The 22,329-nt window shown below is 35.8% G+C and overlaps 2 protein-coding genes across 2 annotated transcripts; both read left to right on the top strand.

Annotated features, from left to right (window-relative positions):
- Positions 1 to 1,293: 1,293 nt before the first annotated feature.
- On the top strand, positions 1,294 to 2,647 carry LOC145634510 (germin-like protein subfamily 3 member 3). Its single transcript, XM_081685934.1, has one exon. It carries the CDS (start codon positions 1,841 to 1,843, stop codon positions 2,465 to 2,467), a length of 627 nt encoding a protein of 208 aa, XP_081542060.1. The 5' UTR covers positions 1,294 to 1,840; the 3' UTR covers positions 2,468 to 2,647.
- Positions 2,648 to 9,789: 7,142 nt separating this feature from the next.
- Positions 9,790 to 15,282, top strand: LOC145634511 (germin-like protein subfamily 3 member 3). The gene is made up of 2 exons (XM_081685935.1): positions 9,790 to 10,114; positions 14,925 to 15,282. The coding sequence occupies exons 1-2, from the start codon at positions 9,846 to 9,848 to the stop codon at positions 15,280 to 15,282; spliced, it is 627 nt and encodes a 208-aa protein (XP_081542061.1). The 5' UTR covers positions 9,790 to 9,845.
- The last annotated feature ends 7,047 nt before the right edge of the window (positions 15,283 to 22,329 follow it).

Genomic DNA, 22,329 nt, shown 5'->3' on the forward strand with positions numbered 1-22,329 from the left:
ATTTCTTTCTCTCATGGTCCCCTCTACTCTATTTTACATACTTTTACTTTTATGGTTTTCATATTACTCTTACCATAATAAATATTCATCCACTCAAATTATTATATTATACCAAATTAATTCTTTTAAAACTCCGTGCATTTACAAGTGATGCAAATAACAAAAATGAAGGGAGTATTACTTAATAACTTTGTGGAAGTATTTTATTTGTAGATTTTATTAAACCTTTTTGTAATAAAAAGAATTGAAGAAGGAGGAAAAATTGCTAGCAAAGTAGCAATTGTCATTTAGCAGACCACATCAACCACTCTAATTTGGTTGGAGCTACTTCATATATATTTATAAGAGGTTTGAGAAACCAAAAATTATATAAGAGGAAGCCATTTTTTTTATGAAGAAGAGGTAGCCATTTTTTTTATGAAGAAGAGGTAGCCATTTTTTGGCTAATAGCTAACTCTTAGCAGCTTCACTATTCTTATACAAGTAACAAAGATAAATGTGATTAGGTATTAGTTCCCTAAGTTTAGCTTGGTAAAGGTAAATTGGCATTGGGCTATGTTGTCGATCCCAATTGATTGGTGAGATGAATGTGCTCCAATCATGTACACTATTATTATTAAAACTAAAAATAAAAAAAATTACACTCTACAATATACTCTTTTTTGTTCCAAAGAATAATTAAATTGCTTAAGCATTTTTTGATTCGTATATTTATAAACTATTATGCTTGACTATTGAGTTACATATCAAAAGAAACTTTTATATTTCAAATAAAATTAATTTTAAAAACCGAGCATGGCTTAGGAAGTATAAAGTGCAATTCTAATTGTTAGATATTTACCATAGTATAATTATATATCGAAATATTGTGCAATAAAAATAATTCATAATTATAATATAATAAGATCTCCTAAAACTATTATTGTTAACTTGCTAGCTAGTTTAATTTTTTTTTTTTCAATACAGGGTAGTTTAATTATTTAACTACAAAGTATTTAGATAAAACACCTACGTATCGATACAGAATCCTATATATTTTGTAGAATTTGATATATATACTCCGGTGTACCGTATACCCGAAGTCATTTGCTTATTTAATCAACAAATGTGCAAATAATATTTTTACACATTTGTTGATTGAAAGGGCAAATAATGATCCCGAGGATACGGTACACATAGGTATACATAATAGACTCTCTACATTTTGTTTCATAGCCGGCCACCCTTTCTAACTCTCTATAACCCAAAATAAGTCATCATGCAATTTGGTAGTCTGGTCAACCTTGACTTGATCTTATATACAAGTAATTATTAAGAAATAAAATGCGAAATGCAGGCAAGATTTCCGGAGCCCTAGAAGCTTCAATGTGGTACTTGAAGATAATATCTAAATTCCTAATAACACCCAGAAAAAATTAATTGAATTGGAAATAATATTATATTATTAAACTCATACATACCATTTGGAGAAAGTTGAATTGAAGAAGTATTCAAGTCAATAAAACAACAATGCTGACAAAAATTAACTAAAAAAAATAAAAACAGATTTTCAGCCGCATCGAGTCACTTCTTAATTAAATGCAAAACTGGTAGTATTTCTTTGACTTTCATATCAAATAAAGAATATCACACCCTTAACGAATTGAACAAAACAAGGCAAAGTGCCATACTAACCAAATGTGTTTTCTATATAAAGGGTTCCAATTGCCTCTCAGAATATACAACAAACCAATCTACAACATTATTATATCTAGACTTCAATACTCACATTGGTATTAAGTTTACGATCAAACACCACCTTACAAGTTACAACACCTTCTAGCTATTCAAACCTTACGCGATGAACAATCTTTCATTTTTCTTCGCCTTTTGTCTCCTAGCCACTCTGTCTCATGCCATAGAGCTCGACTTTTGTGTTGGGGATCCTAGTCTTCCTAGAGGACCTCAAGGGTATGCTTGTAAAGATCCTGCTAAAGTCACAACTGATGATTTTGTTTACACAGGTTTCCGTGGTGAAAAAACTCCTAACAATGTTTTTGGGAACAATGTGACATTAGCATTTTCAGATGTCTTCCCAGCGTTTAACGGTTTAGGCATATCTATGGCTAGGTTAGACTTCGCCGTAGGAGGAGTAATTCCAGTACACTCCCATCGTACATCAGAAGTTCTTATTTTGGTGAAAGGTTCAATTATTGCTGGATTTATTGATACTACCAACACTGCATACTATAAAAGATTAGAGGTTGGTGATGTCATGGTATTTCCACAAGCCATGCTTCACTTCCAAATCAACGTTGGCAAAACTCCGGCTACCGCGTTTGTTAGTTTGAACGGAGCAAACCCTGCACTACAGCTCACTCCTACTGCCTTATTTGCTGGGAACTTACCTGCTGACATTGCCCAGAAAATTACACTTTTGAGTAAAAATGAAGTTATGCGGATGAAGCGAATATTCGGCACAGCTTAACAAAATTCCTTTCCTGAATTATTCTTTTTTTCGACATAATAAATTATGATAATTTGTAATAAAAAAAAATGTATAATTGTTTTATTTCATTTGTATTCTTTCATCTTTTTGTATTCTCCATACTTGTATTTTTGTTATTTATTTTAAGTTGAATAATGATACATACTTTTCGTCAATAAATTCCCCCTTTCTCTCAATGTTCATCATTTCCTTGGATAATAACACTAATGCTCTCTAATTACACACTACGTATTTGGCATAATGTTATTCAATCACTAATTTCCAATACCACATTTTCATATTATTAAGTCATTATGTATCATAACATGGCGTACTATAAGAGGGAGCAGCCTGAGAGACGGCTCACGGCCCCTTTTTTGGTCGGCCCTGCGTTGATAATAGAAGTTGAAGATGACCAAACTCCATTGATGAAGCTAAACATTGAGCTTGTTCGAAGGGAAAGAACATAGAAAGAGAAAGAGAAGGAAAAGAGTAGGGGAACTTTAATGCAAAGCCCATAATTCCACCAAATTAGTGAATTCTTATCTATAATATTATTAAAATATTAAATCACTAATCACACACTAATGGTTGTTGATATTTTGGATGCTAATAATCTAGATTCAATATCAATTAAGCAATTATACAAATTACTCCATAAATTTTATTTTATTTTATTTTTTGACAAAAAGGTACTATTATAAAGTAAAGTGAAAAAAACTAATACCCATTAATCTTAAATTTATTATTATTTTTTAATTCTTTTATAAATATTGTTGAACATTAACCTTTTAATTTTTTTTTTATCAAACTCACAAATTTATAGTAATTGGGGCGTCGTCTGAGCCAATAACTAGTTATGCATGCTCCAATAAATTCTTTTTTTGAAAATTTAAAAGTTGTGGAAAATTTTTATTATTCATCATCTGCAATAATATTACCTGTAGCTATATATTTATACAAATAAATTTATAAAAACTATATACTAAAGGCGAATCTAAAATGACACGTTCCACCTCATGATTAAATATTTCCCGTTTTTTTTTTCTTTCTTTTTTGACTTTTCTTTTGATCAAACCTCAATAACTATAATATTTCCTTTTCATATTAAGGTACTATATTATCAGAATAGTATTTTTAGCCAATAACTATATATGTATAATCATTCTTTTTTTTTCCCTCCATTTTTATTTATTTTAAGCGAATGAAAAGAATGTTTGACACATCAGCTTAATGGTCCATACGTCATACACTTAGGGTTTGTTTGGTTGAATATTAGTGAAAGAAAAGAAGAGAAAGGAATGGAATGGAAGGGAAAAGAAGCGAAACGAAGGTGTTTTTATTTTCCAATATTTTGTTAATGAAAGGAAATGAATAGAGCTAAAAATTCAGGAGGAAAATTTTAGTCAACGCCGGGATTTGGTCAACGGACTCTCCACACAATCCAAATGAGATATAAGGATCTTTTGTGCCACCTTCTTTTTATCAAATGACCTTTCTCACAAGGTTGACCACTTAAAAGGACCTTCCTCACAAATTTTCCTATTTTTTATTACTCTAACACGATCCCTAGTGTAATATGTTTACTGTAATCCTATTACATAAACGCCTCATGTTTATCCTCAGGGTCAACTAGGGCTCCCTCTTTCTTTTCCTTTTGTTGACCTTATGTTTTGATGATGACTCAAGGAACCTAAACAAGCTCATATTAGTTTAACTTTCGTTTTTAGCTATGATTGATGCCAGGTTTATGCTACGAAATTCTGGAGTAAGAATGGAGAATGGAACAAGGTCTAGGTCTGCTATGGAAGGATAAAGAAGACAATCAGAAGTCATGTTCCTTTAGTGAGGAACTGAAGTTCCAGAGTTGAAGCTTCAAAGGCAAGTTCCTTAAGTGAGGAACTGAAGCTCCAGAGTCGAAGCTTCTCAAAGTTTCAAGGAGTCTATTTTTATTTTATATTTAATTTTAGGCTTCTTGTATTTATGCTAAGTACAATGATAATTGATAGGATTTAAGTGGATTTAATTTTATGTGATAAAGATTTTATTTTCCATATTTTTACTTATTTATTTTCGAAAATATTCTTTAGTTAAAATATCTTTTTGATGAAAAGATTTTCTGTTTTATTCATGCCTATCTTTTTGGTAAATCAGTTTTGGAAAATCTTTATTTCAACGTGCGTTTACTTTGTCAAAAGTATTTTGAGAAAATGAAGGAAGCAATAAAACCACTTCCTTCAGTTATGGTTTTACTTGCTGCCCAAGATCCCACTCCTTACACTTCCTAATTCTAAGGGAGTTGTGATTAAGGCAACGACAATTTTAACTTCCTAATTCTTCTATAATTAGACTCGGTTTTTTGTTGAGAAAAACACACTTGAGCATTAGAATCTTTTAGCTTTTAAAAAGAGTCATAATCCACTTAAGTCCTTGAGTGTCTTAGTACTTAGCATTTAGAGTTTAATCTTGAATTGTTTTGGGATGGAGTTTGGGGAAACTCTAAGAGTGTTTATTGCTTTGAGTGAAGCAAGGAGAAAGAGAGAGTTAGAGCGTTCAACTGGTTGAGGGATCAGTTGAAGGGGAACTTGAGTTCGTTGAGTAACTTAAGTTAGAGTCTTAATTTGTAATAGGTTGTTTGCCCTATTATTATTAAGAGTTGAGTTTAAAATCCCTTGTGGTCGTGGTTTTTCTTCTTGATTAGGGCCAAGAAGTTTCCACGTAAAATCTCTCTTTGCACTTTCAGTTTTTGTTTGAGTCTCTTTATTAATTCCACAAAATTACCCTGTTTCCTCTACAATACAATTCACCCCCCTTTTGTATTGTTCATTCGAGTCAACAACTGGTATCAGAGCTCGTTCCTCGAAGAAATAAGAAAACTCTGACGAGTTAAGTTCCTGGAAGCAAGATGAACAATCACGAGAAACTGGAAGAAGGTTACTCTACGCAGCGTCCTCCTATGTTCAATGGGAAGTTCTACACCTATTGGAAGAACAGGATGGAGATTTTTATCAAAGCTGACAACTACCAAGTTTGGAGAGTTATTGAAGTTGGTGATTTCGAAATCACCAAAACTACTAGTGAAAATGAGGTAGTACCTAAACCCATGTCAGAATTTGATAAGGAAGATTATTAAAAACTAATAAACCTAAAAACGAGCCTAGTTATCCCCTAAAAGTGATGTAAAAGTCACTTTTCAGTATCATCTAACCAATGGATCGGATGATATAATTGAAACAGTGAATGGTATCATCCATACAATTAATTATATATCATCCAAAAAATAAATGATCACACCTAACCAACTAATCATATCATCGATATTAAAACAATGTGTTATATCATCAAGCCCTATATATATATAGACATACTATCATCCATGATTATTAATAATATCTAATAAACAATTAATCATATAATCAAAACAATTAATATATCATTCAATAAACGAAATAATCAAAATTTTCAAAACCTTTTTACTTCAACTTTTTTCCGCTAAAGTGAGTGAAAGTAGAAATTTTTTAAATTGTTCAACAATCTAACAATAATTTTAAATTTTTGGAAAAAATAACAGCAATAAATTGAAATTTGGGAGCTCTTTCAATATTAAGTTTAACTTTAATCAATTCAAAAATAGCACAACTTTATGGTCACTCTTCCAATATAAAGTCATGACCTGTTGCATGGGTTATATATAATCGGTTGATGTGTCACGTGTCAAAACGTTATTGTTGATACTTGTTTTAAATATTTTTTTTTTTTTTAAAATGTAACTAAATCCCTGTTAACAGCTTATAAACTCAATTAACTAATCTAACCACTTTATAATAAAAAAAATAATACGGAGTAATAAAAACTCTTAATAATAATTAAGAAAAATAAAATAACATTCCTAAAAAAGAAATAAAAATAAAGAGAAAACACAGCCAACTCCAATTGTCGGACAAACCCCACCAACCCCCCTTTCCCTGTGAACCTCTCCTAGTCTTAACCCTACCGGCAACAAACCCCACCTCCTCCCTTACTCAGGAGTCATGAAACCCCTTACCTGATGCGGCCTCTCCCACGAAACCCCACCTAATCCACCAACCCAGCCCCTACCCTATTCGCCAACCCAGACCCAAACATTAACAACAACCTCTCCTAGTCCCACCTCAGACCCCCGCAAACGCCCACCCTCTTGCGAACCCTATCAACCCTGCTCGCGAACCCCAACCAGCCCTACCTTGCCCCTCGCCGGTGAACCACCACCCTGCCCCTACCTTAGCCGATCGAACCTACAACCTCCCTAGCTGGTGCTTACCGCTACCCATCCCTCCACCCAACTAGTAACTCAATTTTTAAAAAATAATTTTTGTATTCAAAGTTATTATTAAATAATTTTTTCAACTTTTTTTTTTTTTTTTTTTTTTTTTTCTGTTTTTTATATTTAAATTTTTTTAAAGTCAATTAGAATTTATTAGATGGATGGACAAGATTGGTGCATAAAGTAAAAGGTTGAGATTGAAATTAATTAGAATAGCAACAATTTTTTGATAGTCATTGAATTGTCTTTTACATCTTAAAGATTGCTTAAATAAATATAGAAATTGCTTCAAAAAAAAAAAAAAAAAATAGAAATTATAATATAGAATGGAGGGAGTTATTTTATTTATTTATTTATTTTTTTGATAGAGCACCGTATGACTGACATATTTTTTCCTCTTTTTTTTATTACAATAATTGATTACTACCGAATAATTGTCGAGGGAGCCTTGTTTCTGTTTTTGATGAACAAACTTCGTTTATAAAAGGGTGAAACTTATAATATCACAAGCTAAGGGTCTGTTCTCTTACATTGAAATTCAGCTCAATTCAGTTCAGTTCAGTTCAGTTCAGTTTAGCTACTAATTTCCTTCTCTTATAAAATATTCAGTTCAGTTCAGTTTAGCTACTAATTTCCTTCTCTTATAAAATATTCAATTCAATTCAGTTTAGTTAAGTTCAGTTCAGCTCAGTTCAGTTCAGTTCAGTTCAGTAAATGAGAATAGGCCCTAAATCACTTGAAATAGAAATTATATTTATAAACTATGGAAAAAAAGATGCATTAATTAACAAATTTTTCTATTGAGAAACATATTTAGTTTATGAATCCATAATCAACCCGATCCGAGCAATTAAATGTTATAGACTAGACAAACTATTTTTGACTGGATATTAATCATATTATTTCCTAATATACTCCCTTTGTTTTACTTTGTTAGTCCCATATAGAATTAATCACAAAAAAAAAAAAAAAAAAAGAGAATGAATAATATTTGGAATAGGAAAAATGGAATCTAAAAATCCAACCTTTTCGAGGTCTGACAAAAAAAATTCAACCTTTAATTAATCTCACAAAAATCCAACCTTTGCACCCCACCTTCTCCTACAGATCCATTTGACCTTTAACCTATTAAACAGGTAAAAAAGTTTTTTTTTTTTTTTAATTCTCTTTAATTTCCCTTCTCACTCCTCTTTCTCTCTCCTCTCTCCAACAACCCACCAAGACACCACCACCAATTCGCCACCCTAACACCAACCACCCTAAACGGCCGAACACCCCAGAACGCAACCCTAACACCAACCACCCTAAACGGCTAAACCCCGACCACCCCAGAACCCCAGCCACCCACGAAACTCGACCCACAAAACCGGGGGTTGTTGGATTTGGGTGGAAGCTAAGGGGGCTAATTTGGGTCGGGTTTAGGGTGGGGAGGGGTGGAAATGGGTCGGGGAGGGTCAGGGCGGCGGTGGGGAGGTTCGGGGAGGGGTTGGGCTGGTTAGGGGGGTCGAATAGGGTGTTTGGTGTGGTGGTTAGGGTTTAGATCGTAGGGGGTTTTGGTGGTTGGGAGGTTGCGGCAAGGGGTGGGGTTGGGGGGAGATCGTCGGAATCCGACGACCCCAATGGTGGGGCTGGTTGGGGGTGGGGGGAAGTTTCTGGGGAGTGGGGGAGGTGGCTGGGGTGGTGCGAGGGATAGGGGAGGTGGCTGGTGTTGGTTGGGGGGAAGTTTCGGTGGGGTGAGGGAGGTGGGTGGGTGGCTGGTGTTGGGTTTTTTTTTTTCTGTTTTTTTTTTCTTTAATTTTTTTTTTGTTTTTTAATAATTAAAAAAATAATTGACCAATTAATGACTGACATATAGCACACAACTTACAAAAATCGGTCATCAACAGGTAATGGATCTGTGGAAGAAGGTGGGGTGCAAAGGTTGGATTTTTGTGAGATTAATTAAAGGTTGGATTTTTTTTGTCAGACCTCGCAAAGGTTGGATTTTTAGATTCCATTTTTCCTTTGGAATATTACATTTTAGTCAAAAATTGCTTAATTAAATCTATCTTATTAAATGTTGTGATCTTTTTTATTTGGAAAGCATCAATTACAATGCTTGTTTAATGGGATTGATGACCAATCATAATATTTAATTACTGTCATGTCATCAATCCACTAATGGGATTAGAAATTATAAGACCAAATTAGGAAAATAAAATAAAATTTAAAAGGAATAGATTCAATAAGGGTAGATTATTTTGAAACGCCCAAAATAGTATATGGGACTAACATTATGAAACGGAGGGAGTATAAAGTATAAGTCAATTTCTAAGGAGTTTTTCGTCCATATACAACACAACAAATGTGTTATCCTTAATATCAATACGTTTATATTGAACTTTATAAGTTTATATGACAAGTTGACGACTACGTGAATACTACACAAAAATAGTCTAGTCTCATGCATTTAGTCAAGGTTGTGAGGAGATATTAAATTTCCATAATACAAAAAATAAACTATCTTTGATTTGAAGATCGAGGAAAGCCAAGCTTTAAGCAAACTGTACTACAAATATATAATTTAAGCACATACGAACAATACAAGAAATAACATAGTGCCAAAGAAAATTTTTGGCCATTAAAATTGTCAACGAAAATTGAAAGTTTACATATATATGTTATTAAACCACAGTTTGCAACTTAATATTTTTAAGTAATTAAATAAATTTTATTCAAAATTCAACGAAATACATTCAATATCCTCTCTAGAATACATAAATACTCGTATACATAAATTCAATATTGTATAATGTTAAAAATTCAATCATCGAGTCAATAAAATCACACCCAAAAATTATTGAATATTTGAATCGGTAATACCGACGGCGGATCTAAAAAATTTCTCATTTGTCAATTTGTAAACAAGTCTTAATCATTTAGAAAGAGAATTATATTATCTTCTTGCTAGCTGTGCAAAATTCTATATAAAGGGTGTCAATTGCCGCAAAGATAATACAATTATTCTACAATACAAATCCTACTTCAATTATCCATTGCACCTTCTCTCCTACGTGCCTATTTCTATCTTACACCATGAACAATCTTTCAATTTTCACCATCTTTTGTCTCTTAGCCTCCCTGTCACAGGCCATAGAGCTCGACTTCTGTGTCGGAGATCCTAGTCTTCCTAGAGGGCCTCAAGGATATGCCTGCAAAGACCCTGCTAAAGTCACTACTGATGATTTTGTTTACACAGGTTTTCGTGGTGAAAAAACTCCCAATAATGTTTTTGGGAACAATGTGACATTAGCATTTTCAGATGTATTCCCAGCCTTTAATGGTTTGGGCATATCTGTAAGAGTGTAATTCTCCTTGAGATGGAGATGATCCATTAACCAAAATATATAGGTGATTACAACCTAGGGTTACAATAATTACACAAAATAAATATGAGAACCTTTACACATTCTCTAGGAAGAGAACCCTTACATATTCTCTAACACTCCCCCGCAGTCGTAGCGGGAGGTGGACGAACGCTTAGACTGTGTCTAAACTAAAAAAACAATTGTCGTGGAAGGCCCTTAGTGAAAATATCCGCATATTGGTAATATGAGGGAACGTGGTGGACACGAACATGACCCAAAGCAACCTTTTCCCGAACAAAATGTATATCCATCTTTATATGTTTTGTTCGTTGGTGTTGAACCGGATTGCTAGAGAGGTAGACCGCGGATACATTATCACAATAAACCAAGGTAGCCTTGCGAATAAGACAATGTAGCTCAAGAAGAAGATTTCAGAGCCAACATGATTCGACAACCACATTTGCAACTCCCCTATACTCAGCTTCGGCACTTGAACGGGACAATGTGGCTTGTCGTTTGGCCGACCAAGAAATGAGGTTATCACCCAAGTACACGCAATACCCCGAGGTGGAGCGTCGCGTATCAGGATAGCCGCCCCAATCGGCGTCCGTGTACGCAACCAGTTGCGTTGGAGCGGAGCGATAAAGGTGCAAGCCGAGGGTGAGAGTACCCTTTACATATCTGATTATTCGCTTGTGTGCATTAAAATGTGGCTCCCTCGGATCATGCATAAAGAGGCATATTTGTTGAACGGCGTAAGAAATATCCGGCCTCGTGAATGTTAGGTATTGCAAAGCACCAGCCAAGCTCCTATACAAGGACGGATCAGCGACAGGGGAACCATCTTCAGCCCCTAATTTCGACTTAGAGTCGACTGGAGTAGCCACGGCTTTGCAATTGGACATTTGGGGACGTTGTACAATTTCAGCAGCATATTTGCGTTGGCAAAGGAACATACTCTTTGGAGTGCGAGTGACAGAGACCCCGAGAAAATAGCTCAAACTACCCAAATCGGACATTGCAAATTCGGACTTGAGGGCAGCAATGATGGCAGATTTTAATTGATCAAAAGAAGTGGTGAGGACTATGTCATCTACATAGAGAAGGAGATATGCCGTGTCCTTCCCATGATGAAAAATAAATAAAGAGTTGTCGCTTTTACTACAAACAAACCCAAACCGCAATATGAAATTGGCAAACCTGTGGTACCATGCCCTTGGGGCTTATTTCAAACCATACAACGATTTCCGGAGGCGACATACATGAGTAGGGGCATCTTTGTTCACAAACCCGGGAGGTTGATGCATATATACCGTTTCCTCGAGATCACCGTTCAAAAAAGCATTTTTAACATCCAATTGATGAATAGGCCAATCCTTCCCCATAGCAATACTCAAAACAGTACGAATAGTAGCCGGTTTTACCACGGGACTAAACGTCTCATCACAATCCACCCCAATCTGTTGGGATTTCCCGTTCACAACAAGACGAGCTTTGTGTCTCTCCAAGTCACCATTCTCCCTATATTTTTGTTTATATAACCACATGCATCGGATTATATTCACTCCCTCCGGCCGAGGCACAAGATCCCAAGTGTGTTGGCTAGTGAGAGCATTAAAATCCTCATTCATGGCGGCATTCCAATTCGGGTCAAGCATGGCAGATTTGGGATTTTTGGGTAGAGGGGAGATAGATTGGACCGAGAGAACAAAGTCATCAAACTTCGGGTTCGGTTTAAAAATCCCATTTTTTGCACGGGTTTGCATGACATGTGAAGGAGTACGATTAGGCCGAAGGGGAAGAGTGATGGGTGTGGGGTTAGGTAGTGATCCGAATTGGATCGAGGGAGAGATTGGGCTGCTGTAGGGGGGTGGCAGGGGTGTCCGCGGGTGGCCTGTGGTGGGCTACTGGTAGCCGCGGCCTGCCTGCGGACTGATCTGGGAAGCAGCGTGAGAGGGAGAGTTAAGGGTGGAATTGGTAGGAGAATGGGGTGGGCTGGTTTGTGGGGTCGTGGGCATGACCAAGGGAGTTGGGCCAGCAGGTAAATGGGCTTGCACAAGGAGGGGTGTAAGGGAGGCAGAAGAGTCATAGTCCATAAAATCGTAATCCTCAAGTTTGAATTGTTGGAGATTGGAAAATGGGAATATATCTTCAACAAAGGTAACATGCCTAGAGGTGGTGATTTTATTAGAGGAAAGATCATAACATAAGTACCCCCTATGATTTGATGGAAACCCCAAAAAAACACAAGGTTTGGAGCGAGGTGCAAGCTTATGAGGTGCAGTGACACTTAGATTTGGGTAGCATAGACAACCAAAAACGCAAAGATGATCATAAGTAGGCACTCTACGATAAAGAATCTCAGTTGGCGTTTTGTTGTGAATGGTTTTGGAAGGTAAGATGTTGAGAACATAGGCTACCATGTGTATGCTATAAACCCAAAAAGAAGGAGGAAGAGAGGCATGAAAAAGAATAGTTCGAGACATATTGTTTATGGTGCGTATAATTCTTTCGGCTTTCCCATTTTGAGAAGAAGTGTTGGGACAAGAAAAATGAAAGACCATGCCATTATCCGCACAAAACTTGCGAAATGGAGAGTTATCAAATTCACGTCCATTATCGCTTTGAAAAGTTTTAATATTATTTTCAAATTGAGTTTTAACAAATGTCCAAAAATTTAGAAAAATGTCATAGACTTGTGATTTGTATTTGAGAGGAAAGACCCACAAAAAATGAGAGAAATCATCTAGGAAAATTAAATAGTATTTGTGACCCAATTTGCTACGAACGGGAGAAGTCCATAAATCCGCATGAATAATGTCAAAAGGAGAAAAGTGACAGTATTAGAAGATTTAAAAGGAAGGCGTACATGTTTTCCTAAAGGACAAGAGTAGAAAAATTGAGATTTATCTCTCTTATTACAACTTATCAAACTGTTTTTCCTAAGAAAATCAAAAACAGGTTCCCCGGGATGACCAAGTCTATGATGCCAGGTTGAAGGAGAGATTGCAGCTAGAGAGAGTTAATTGACTGTTGTTATTTGAAGCGGAAGAGAAAGGATAGAGGTCCCCCACACTATTGCATCTCGCTAGAATTGTCCCCAAGTGACGGTCCTTCACAGAAAAACCAAATGAGTCAAACTCAACCGAAACATAATTGTCACAACAAAATTTTCTAACGGAAACCAAGTTTTTAATTATGTTGGGGACATAGAGGACATTATTGAGGTTGAATTGGTTGTTTGGTGAGGGGGTGGTAAGAGTGCCATAGCCATGAATAGGAATGCGTTTGCCATTGCCAACCATAATATATTGAGGAGTGCTCAAACTAAATAATTTAGAAAAATTACCCGAATCCCGTGTGAGATGGGATGTAGCACCGGTGTCCATGTACCACCCGTTGTCGGGTTGCTGGAAGCCCATAGAACTGTAAGCCTGTCCAAATTCAGTGGGTGTCATTGGAGGCCCATATCCGGTGTTGGCAGAAGAGGTGTAGTATGCCTGGTTTGCTGGAGGTCGTGGACCCGGACCCAAGAGGCCCCCTTGTTGTTGTTGAGGCCCACGGTGTTGCTGAGGTGTGGTAGGCCCAGTGGGGTACGGACAGGGTGGTGAGGCCCACTGTCCGTGAGGTTGCTGCCAGTATGGTGGGCTGCCCTACTGAGGGGCCTGCTGATGATATTGGGCCGCGTATCCAGGCCCAGAAGAGCCTTGAAAATTCTGGTTTTTGCCTCGACCACGCCCCTTGCTATTCTTCCCTCGTCCACGGCCTCGCCCACCCTGACCACCACCACGTGGCTGGTCTGCCTGCTGCTGCTGCGGCTGACGGTTGGTCGACGGTGGTGCGGTCTGGCCTTGAGCAACGAGAACCTGCTGCTCGTGTTGCTCTTGCTTGTTCTTGCGTGTTTCTTCCAAAAGAAACATTGACCTTGCCTTGTTGAAACTAGGGGTTGGATCAGTTTGAGAAATGATTCCGGCCACGGTGTCATATTCCCCCTTTGTGAGACCGGCGATCAGTTGCATCACCATCTTTCGATCGGTGACCGGGCTATCAACATTAGCGAGTTGGTCAGCAAGAAGTTTAATTTGTTTGCAGTAATCGGACATGTTGGAAAAATTCTCGAGTCGAGTATTAGAAAATTGCTACTCCAAATACACAGCGCGAGTATGCTTATTGTCATGAAAAATTTCAGCAAGCCGGGTCCATAATTCGAAAGCAGAGGCACCCGGTTTCATGATCGTGTGAACAAGGTCCCTGGAAATCGTTCCATATATCCATTGCTTCACTATAGCGTCCAATCGCTTCCATACATCATCATCAATTCCTGCTGGACGAGAGATTTGATCATCAATATGATCGAGAACGTTGAAGGCAACCGCTTGAATTTGGAATAGCTCAACCCAAGTCGCATAATGGCCTTATTCTTGATCAAGAGTGACACTCATTAGGTTCTTGATGTTGGCAGTAAATACCGGATGTAGGATTGTGTGAGAGGGAGGAGGAGGAGGGGGAGGAGGTACATCATCATCACCTGCCATGGAGGGAGAGGTTGTCTAAGAACGGTGGTGGGCGGCGAAGCACATGATCTAAGATCAGCTAGGGTGTCGAGAAAGGAAAGAAAAGACCCTAGTAGGCTGTGATACCATGTAAGAGTGTGTAATTCTCCTTGAGATGGAGATGATCCATTAACCAAAATATATAGGTGATTACAACCTAGGGTTACAATAATTACACAAAATAAATATGAGAACCTTTACACATTCTCTAGGAAGAGGACCCTTACATATTCTCTAACAATATCTATGGCTAGGTTAGACTTCGCCGTAGGGGGAGTGATCCCAGTACACTCCCATCGTACGTCAGAAGTTCTTATTTTAGTAAAAGGTTCAATCATTGCTGGATTTATTGATACCACCAACACCGCATATTATAAAAGATTAGAGGTTGGTGATGTCATGGTGTTTCCACAAGCCATGCTTCACTTCCAAATCAACGTTGGCAAAACTCCAGCTACTGCCTTTGTTAGTTTGAATGGTGCAAATCCAGCACTACAACTCACTCCTACCGCTTTATTTGCTAGAAATTTACCTGCTGATATTGCCCAAAAAATCACGCTCTTGAGTCGTAAGGAAGTTATGCAGATGAAGCGAACATTCGGCACAGCTTAATATTCTTCTATCTTAAGCTAATCCTATTCTAAGCTCCCGATTGATTTAATGTCCAATATAATTATTTTTAAGTTTAGTGTGATAATAAATAAAGCTAAATATGCCCCTTGTATTATTTGTAGCATATTTCTCCCTGTAACATGTTTTGTAGCAATTTGTTGAATTTCATGATTGTATGCTTCTAAATTCTTATTTTCTAATGATCAATAACATATACTTTGTACAATTGTTTTGGTAGTGGAGAAACAATAGTGAAATAAAAATATAAAATTGTCCATATGATTAAAAACATAATTTAAAGAATACAATGTTAAAAGTATGGGTATATTGATGGATATTTGTATTATGAACATTGATACTCCATGTTTGTTATCCTAAAACAGATATGCTCCATTTAATGTAAATAGATGAAAATGTTCATCAACAAGATCGAGTAGTTGATGAGAAGTGTATCAACAAAAAATGTTGAGGTTTGGTTGTGTGGAGAGAGGTGCTCTAAGAATATCATATTGGTGATAAGATGTGCATCAACAAATTATGTGTAGGCGATGAGATGTGCATCACAAATTAAAACGTCTAGCAAGATGTGAAAATTAAACAGGAAGATTTCAGGCTCTTCTAAAGTCGAGTTTGAGGTGAAGTGTTTGTGTCGAGATTGTTAAAGTGTCGAGTTCAAGTCGAGGTCCATTGTCGCAAGTCGTTGAAGGTAGCAGCAAGCTGGTTTATTAATTATGTATGACTTTTGAATCAAGGGAAAATGTTGGGAAATTAATTCAAAAATTAGTTATTATTTAGAATTTTTAGTGTACGTGGGTTTTATCATATTTGAATAATCTGAGTCTATTTGAGTGGATTGTTATGAATTAGTCAAAGGGTATATTATGGGTGTTAGAGCATCTTCAATAATGTTTTTAAGGACTTGCTTGCAAAGATGAAAAATAATAAAAGTGTTGCTTAACCATTGGAGCACTATTGATTGTTATGAATTAGTCAAAGGGTATATTATGGGTGTTAGAGCATCTCCAATGGTGATTTTTAAGGACTTGCTTGCAAATATGAAAAATAATAAAAGTGTTGCTTAAACATTGGAGCACTATTGAAATACCTGCTCTCTTGAGCAATGCTGCTGAGTTAAGCTACACTGCTTGGAAATATTAAACATTTATAAATTAAATTAAAAATATCATTTTTTTTTTATCTTTTTCTAAAAAAAATAAATATTAAAATATTATTTTCATCATTATCAACTGACATATAGATAAGTGATATTGACTTTTTAATTTTTTTTGGTGAGAAGATTTTTTTTTTTTTTTTTAATAGGAGTTTAAAAGACAATAGGCTTCACGTAACAAATTCACTCGTAATGTAATGATTGTAATTTGTATCTTTCACTTTTCATAGTTTTATTTATTTATTTATTTTTATTGTTACAATTTTTAAATAAAACTAATATTGATGTGGCAAATCAAGCTACAACTACCATTGGAGTACTTTGTAGCTCTAAAAGTTGACAGGGCAAAGCAAGCTACAAGCCTTTGTAGCTTGCCATTGGAGATGCTCTTAGTGGGTCACGTATTGTCTTTGTATTGTTAGTGGGTAAATCTAGCCTTAAAGATAGGATTTTTAGTTAGCATTATTTACTATTTAAAGGATTCATGTACTTAAATTAATCAGTATTATTGTAATTTCAGTCTTTTGTATCTATCTTTTCTTTGTTCTTCTATTTTTAAACTTCAACACACATAAGTACATAACTTTAACCTACAATATGTTTAACACCACACTGATATCAACAAACTGATTTTATAAAATACATAATTAAACGATTCTAAACATATTTCACTTACATATAAAATATAATAAAATGTGGTCAAAGTTGTTAAAGTTAAACCAAATGAATAGTGTAAATGGGAAGATATTAAAAAAATAATAATAATAAAAAAAAGGTGAAGTAATAAGAACTATTCTAAAATCAAAAGTTCTTAGAGAAGTTAAAAAAAAAAAAAAAAAAAAAAAAAACAATGCCTTAGCTTTTTTTTTTTTAGAGGAAACAAGGCCTTAGCTTAGTACTTCCTTTATTATAAACAAAACCTACAGAAGCAGGGGAAAGGCAAGACTAAAGCAGAAAATTCGGTTTCTTCTCACTGGATTCCCCCTAGAGATGGTTATTTGAAGCAGAATACAGACGGAGCTTGGAAGCATTCTGAAAATGCTGCTGGGGGTGGTGTTATCAGACGCCCTAATGGTACTTGGTTTTTCGGATTTTCTAGCAAACATAATGCAGTGACTCCTCTTGCTGCTGAACTTCTTGCAATGAGAGAAGGATTATATCTTGCGGCTAACTTCCAAATCAAGAAGATTGAAATTGAAACCGATGCTGAATATTTGAAGAAGCTTTTCAAGTCTGTGGATCATGTTCCTCACCATGAACTTTATGCCGTCACTACTAGAAAAAAGGTCATTTCCGACGGACACTAAAATCCGTCGGAAAGTACGAAAATTCAGACGGATTTTATTTTCGTCGGAAATTTCCGACGGAATTGTAATCTATCGGAAAATTCTTTACTTCCGACCGAAAATCCGTCGGAAGTGTTATATTTTTCGACGGAATTTAATTCCGTCGGAAATTTCCGACGGAATTTAATACCTTTCCGACGGATTTTAAGTTAAAAAAAAAAAAAACAAAATCCCCCCAAACCCTAATATTTTCGGCGCCCCTCCCCCCTCATTTATTTGTGACTTCTCTCTCTCTCCTCTCACCCCGCCTCTCTTCTTCTTCTCTCTCCTCATTTCTGCTTCTCTCTCCTCTCCTCTCTTCCTCACGTCTCTTTCTTTTCCTCTTCTTTTCTTTCCTCACTTCTCTTTCTTCTCCTCTTTTTTCCTCACTTCTTTTCTTCTTTCCTCACGAATTTCCTCTCTACACTCTAATTTTCTCTATTTCTTTCATATTAATGGTTTATATGGTCAAATTCGACCATAAAATCTCTAGATCTAGAGGTTTCATGGCCGAATTTAGCTGTATTAAACCAAATTCGAGGAGAAATTAACATCCTAGCTACTTCGTATTAAGGTATGTATTGGTTTTTTTTTTTTGGTTGTTTTTTTTTTTTAATTTTTGTGGTTGTACTGGTGGTTTTCGGCCGTTGTGGTTGTATTTTTTTATTTTTTTTGTTAATTTTTGGGTGGTTGCTACAGATCTGGGTTAGTTAGGGTTAAGTGGGGTGGGTTCGGGTGGTGGGTTTGGTTAACTGGGGTGGGTTCGGGTGGTGGGTGGTGGTGGGTTAAGTTGTGGCAGAAATTTTTTTATTTCTGGGTTTGGGTGGTGGGTGGTGGGTTTGGTTAACTGGGGTGGGTTCGGGTGGTGGGTGGTGGTGGGTTAAGTTGTGGCAGAAATTTTTTTATTTCTGGGTTTGGGTGGTGGGTGGTGGGTTTGGTTAACTGGGGTGGGTTCGGGTGGTGGGTGGTGGTGGGTTAAGTCGTGGCAGAAATTTTTTTATTTCTGGGTTTGGGTGGTGGGTGGTGGTGGGTTAAGTCGTGGTAAGGGTAATGGGTTGTGGTGGTAAGAGGCGGTGATATATACGCTGTGCCGGTGGTGGCGCGGCGTTTTTTTTTTAATTTCGTAAAATAATTTTCCGACGGAAATTCCGTCATAACTTTCCAACGGAAGTGAATCCGTCGGAATTTGCGACGGATTTTTCCGGCACCTGAAAACCTCTTTTCGAGGGAAAAATCCGTCGGAGAAGTGTTTCCGACGGAATTTCCGACGAAAATAGTGGTTTTTCCTACAACCCCGTTTCCGACAACCATTTTCGACGGAATTCCGTCGGAAACACCATTTCCGACGGATTTCAGGGTGTTTCCGACGAAAAAGTTCCGTCGAAAATGGCCTGTTTTCTAGTAGTGCGTTATCAATGATGTGAATGGCCTTCTTTGTAGCAATGGCAACATTCTGATTAGGCATGTTCCTAGAGAAAACAATGTGTTGGCTCATAGTTTGGCTGCATACGGAATGGAGATGAGTATTAGGCACAAGGATCATTTTTTTGTTCCTCCATTTGCTAAACCCATCTAAGATGTTGATCTTGGTGCTTCTTGTTCTTCAGGATGAAGTGTTTTTCCTATGTTCTCGCTGGTTTGGATGTTTTATCAACACTTTGGATCTTCACTGCTTTCTTAGTTTCAGCTCTATCTCTAGGTTGTATTATATCCTCTGTTTTAGCTCTTGTATTTTCGGATGTATTAGTACTTCCTCTGTTCTTTTTCATTTGACCTGTTTCTTTTATCACGTTTGCCAACGCAAAACTTTAACGATAAATAACTTTAATTCTCGATAAGTAAAAATTATAAAAGTTATATATTATGATAGTACTTGTTGAGACGAATTTAAAAATATCTTTCATGAATATGTTTTTCTTTAAATATTATTCACAAAACACGGTCAAATGAGGAGTGGGGAATAATGTAAAACTCAAAGCGGGTCAAGTAAAAAAGAAAGGAGGAAATATGTTTTAGCAGGTTTCTATTATTACCAATATTTTCATTAGTTTTGGTAATTTTAGATTCCCTTGCTCTTTTGTTGTAATGAACCTTTATAGCCTTATAGGCTAATATAATATATCTTCGTTTTGGGGAACAAAAAAAAAACCTACAGAAGCAATCAAATTACAAGAAATTAATTGGGAGCCGGGATACAATTTGGGCCCCTACCCCTCTACCTATAGCAAAACCGATCCTTTTGAAGATGTGAGCAGCTGCATGAGCACCAATATCTTGAGTCTTTGGCAACACACCTCTTCAGCGTGGAATTTAAGAAAAAGATGATTAGAAGAGGTAAATGGATAAATTCAATAGAGGTAGTAGACAATTCATTTTCTAAGTAAACTCTATTAACAAACAACGGAATATAAATTCATAAGAATTCGTGATTTGATATTTTGATGAAACTAATTTCTCTTAACGCCGCGTACTACAACAATTTAGTTGGTAAACGATGTCATCTCATGTAATTGAACAAGTCTCAAGTATATTTAATTAAGAGGGCTACAACGTAAGGATGCAAGCTCGCAAAAATTCTACATAAAGGGTGTCCTTTATTTGCCACAAAAAAAATACAACCCAGTGAACCAACCCATCTACTACAAAATCCTATCTCTTAGTAATTACATCTTTTATCGACCATTTGTACCACCTAAATAAAGCTTAAACAATGAACAATCTTTCAGCCTTCTCCATCTTTTTATCTCTTAGCCTTTGTCTCACAAGCCATAGAACTCGACTTTTGTGTCGGGGGTTCTAGCCTTCCTAGAGGACATGAACCTTTCCAGTTTCCAATGATAGGTTGTGCTACTATACTATGTGCAACTGCTTTAGATTGTGCTGTTCTATACATCCCGGGCCCATCTATTGTTCATGTTGTTGAGGTCAATTTTACATGAAAAAAAAAAAATAAAGTCAAATATAACGGGCTTGTTAATTGCCATTTGTCGCATTGATTATCAATCAGCTTCTTAGCCTCGTCAATCTCTTCTACAGTTCTAATTTAATCTTTGCCTGAAAAGACTTCCCACCTAAAAATAAAGAAGACAAAAACTGGATCAATTTACGTTTCAAGAAAAAAAAAAAAAAAAGGATCAATTTACTTTATAAAATAAGGACATTTTGTGAAAACTACCTTATAAAAAAAAGTTGTAAAAAACTACCTTATAAAAGCTAAATGTTGAAAGATACTACCCTTGGTCGGAAAGTGAGAGTTGACTTAATTTTTTCGGCGTTGACCTAGTCAGGTGCCGGTCACGTGACGTTTAATTCATCTTTCCCCATTTTTTCCCCTAATTTTCCCCGAGCCTATCCATATAATACCCAAGATGAATTAAATGTCATGTGAACAGCACATGACTTGGTCAACGCCGGAAAAATTTAGTCAACTCTCACTTTCTGACCAAAGGTAGTATCTTACAACATTAAGCTTTTATAAAGTAGTTTATTGCCACATTTTTTTATAAGGTAGTTTCTTACAAAATGTCCATAAAATAATGATTACTAAAATGATGTCTAATTTGTGTGTATACGATGGACCTTTATGGTTTCTTAGCAAACATAAGTAGTGGCTCACAATGAAAAACGTGTAACATCTTTGATCTTACTGATCTAATTTATCATCAATCATTTTGACCGATATACAGCATCACAGTAGATTAAATTGCATATAATTACTCTAGTTATATTGTGTCAATCTTTGCCAAAGAATCTAAGAGCTATATTATTGGTAAATGGTTTCCAAATATGATCTCTAAACTGTATCTATAACATATAAGGCTCTATATTTTTTTCATTTTTTTTTTCTCTTAAACTAGATTGAAATGAACTAACAAATTACAAGTATATTATAATGAAGAATGTAATTGACAAGACTTCATTTAAATAAATCAGACTGAACTAAACTGGAATTAAATCCGAGAACAAAAGGTAAGTGACCAAAGCTTGCTATCGAATGCGTGCAACTAAGAAAAAAAATGACTTCATTAATTAAAACACGCTATATATATATTGATAAATGATAAGCACTATAATATACTTCGTATAATATCAATAAGCTCTATAATTAATATCAATGAAGTCTTAGCGTATCGGTTATGATTGAGATCGGCTCACATGCAACAACAACAACAACAGCAGCAACAACAACAACAAAAAAAAAAAAAAAAAAAAAAAAAAAAAAAAAACAAAAAAACAAAAACAAAAAAAAAATTATTATATTGAAAAATACACTTTAATATCTCAACTTTATCCAATTTATTTTAAATAATCCCAAATATCAATTAAGCTGCAATAATTCCAACTTTAACATGCATTTTCTTTTATCAATCCCAATTATCGGTAACTTGAAGGGGAGGTAAATTTTTTTTTCATAGAAAATCAAAATTGTCACGTGTCACTTAGCTAGTTAGCTTGTTTATTGCTTCAAAAATTTAATAACCTTTTTCTTAAAATGAAGATAAAAAAATCAAAACACCAAGCCTAGACCACCATCATTGGCCACGGCCTCCT

Source organism: Chenopodium album, chromosome 6 (genome assembly GCF_948465745.1).
Source record: "Chenopodium album chromosome 6, dcCheAlbu1.1, whole genome shotgun sequence".
NCBI classification, from domain to species: Eukaryota; Viridiplantae; Streptophyta; class Magnoliopsida; order Caryophyllales; family Amaranthaceae; genus Chenopodium; species Chenopodium album.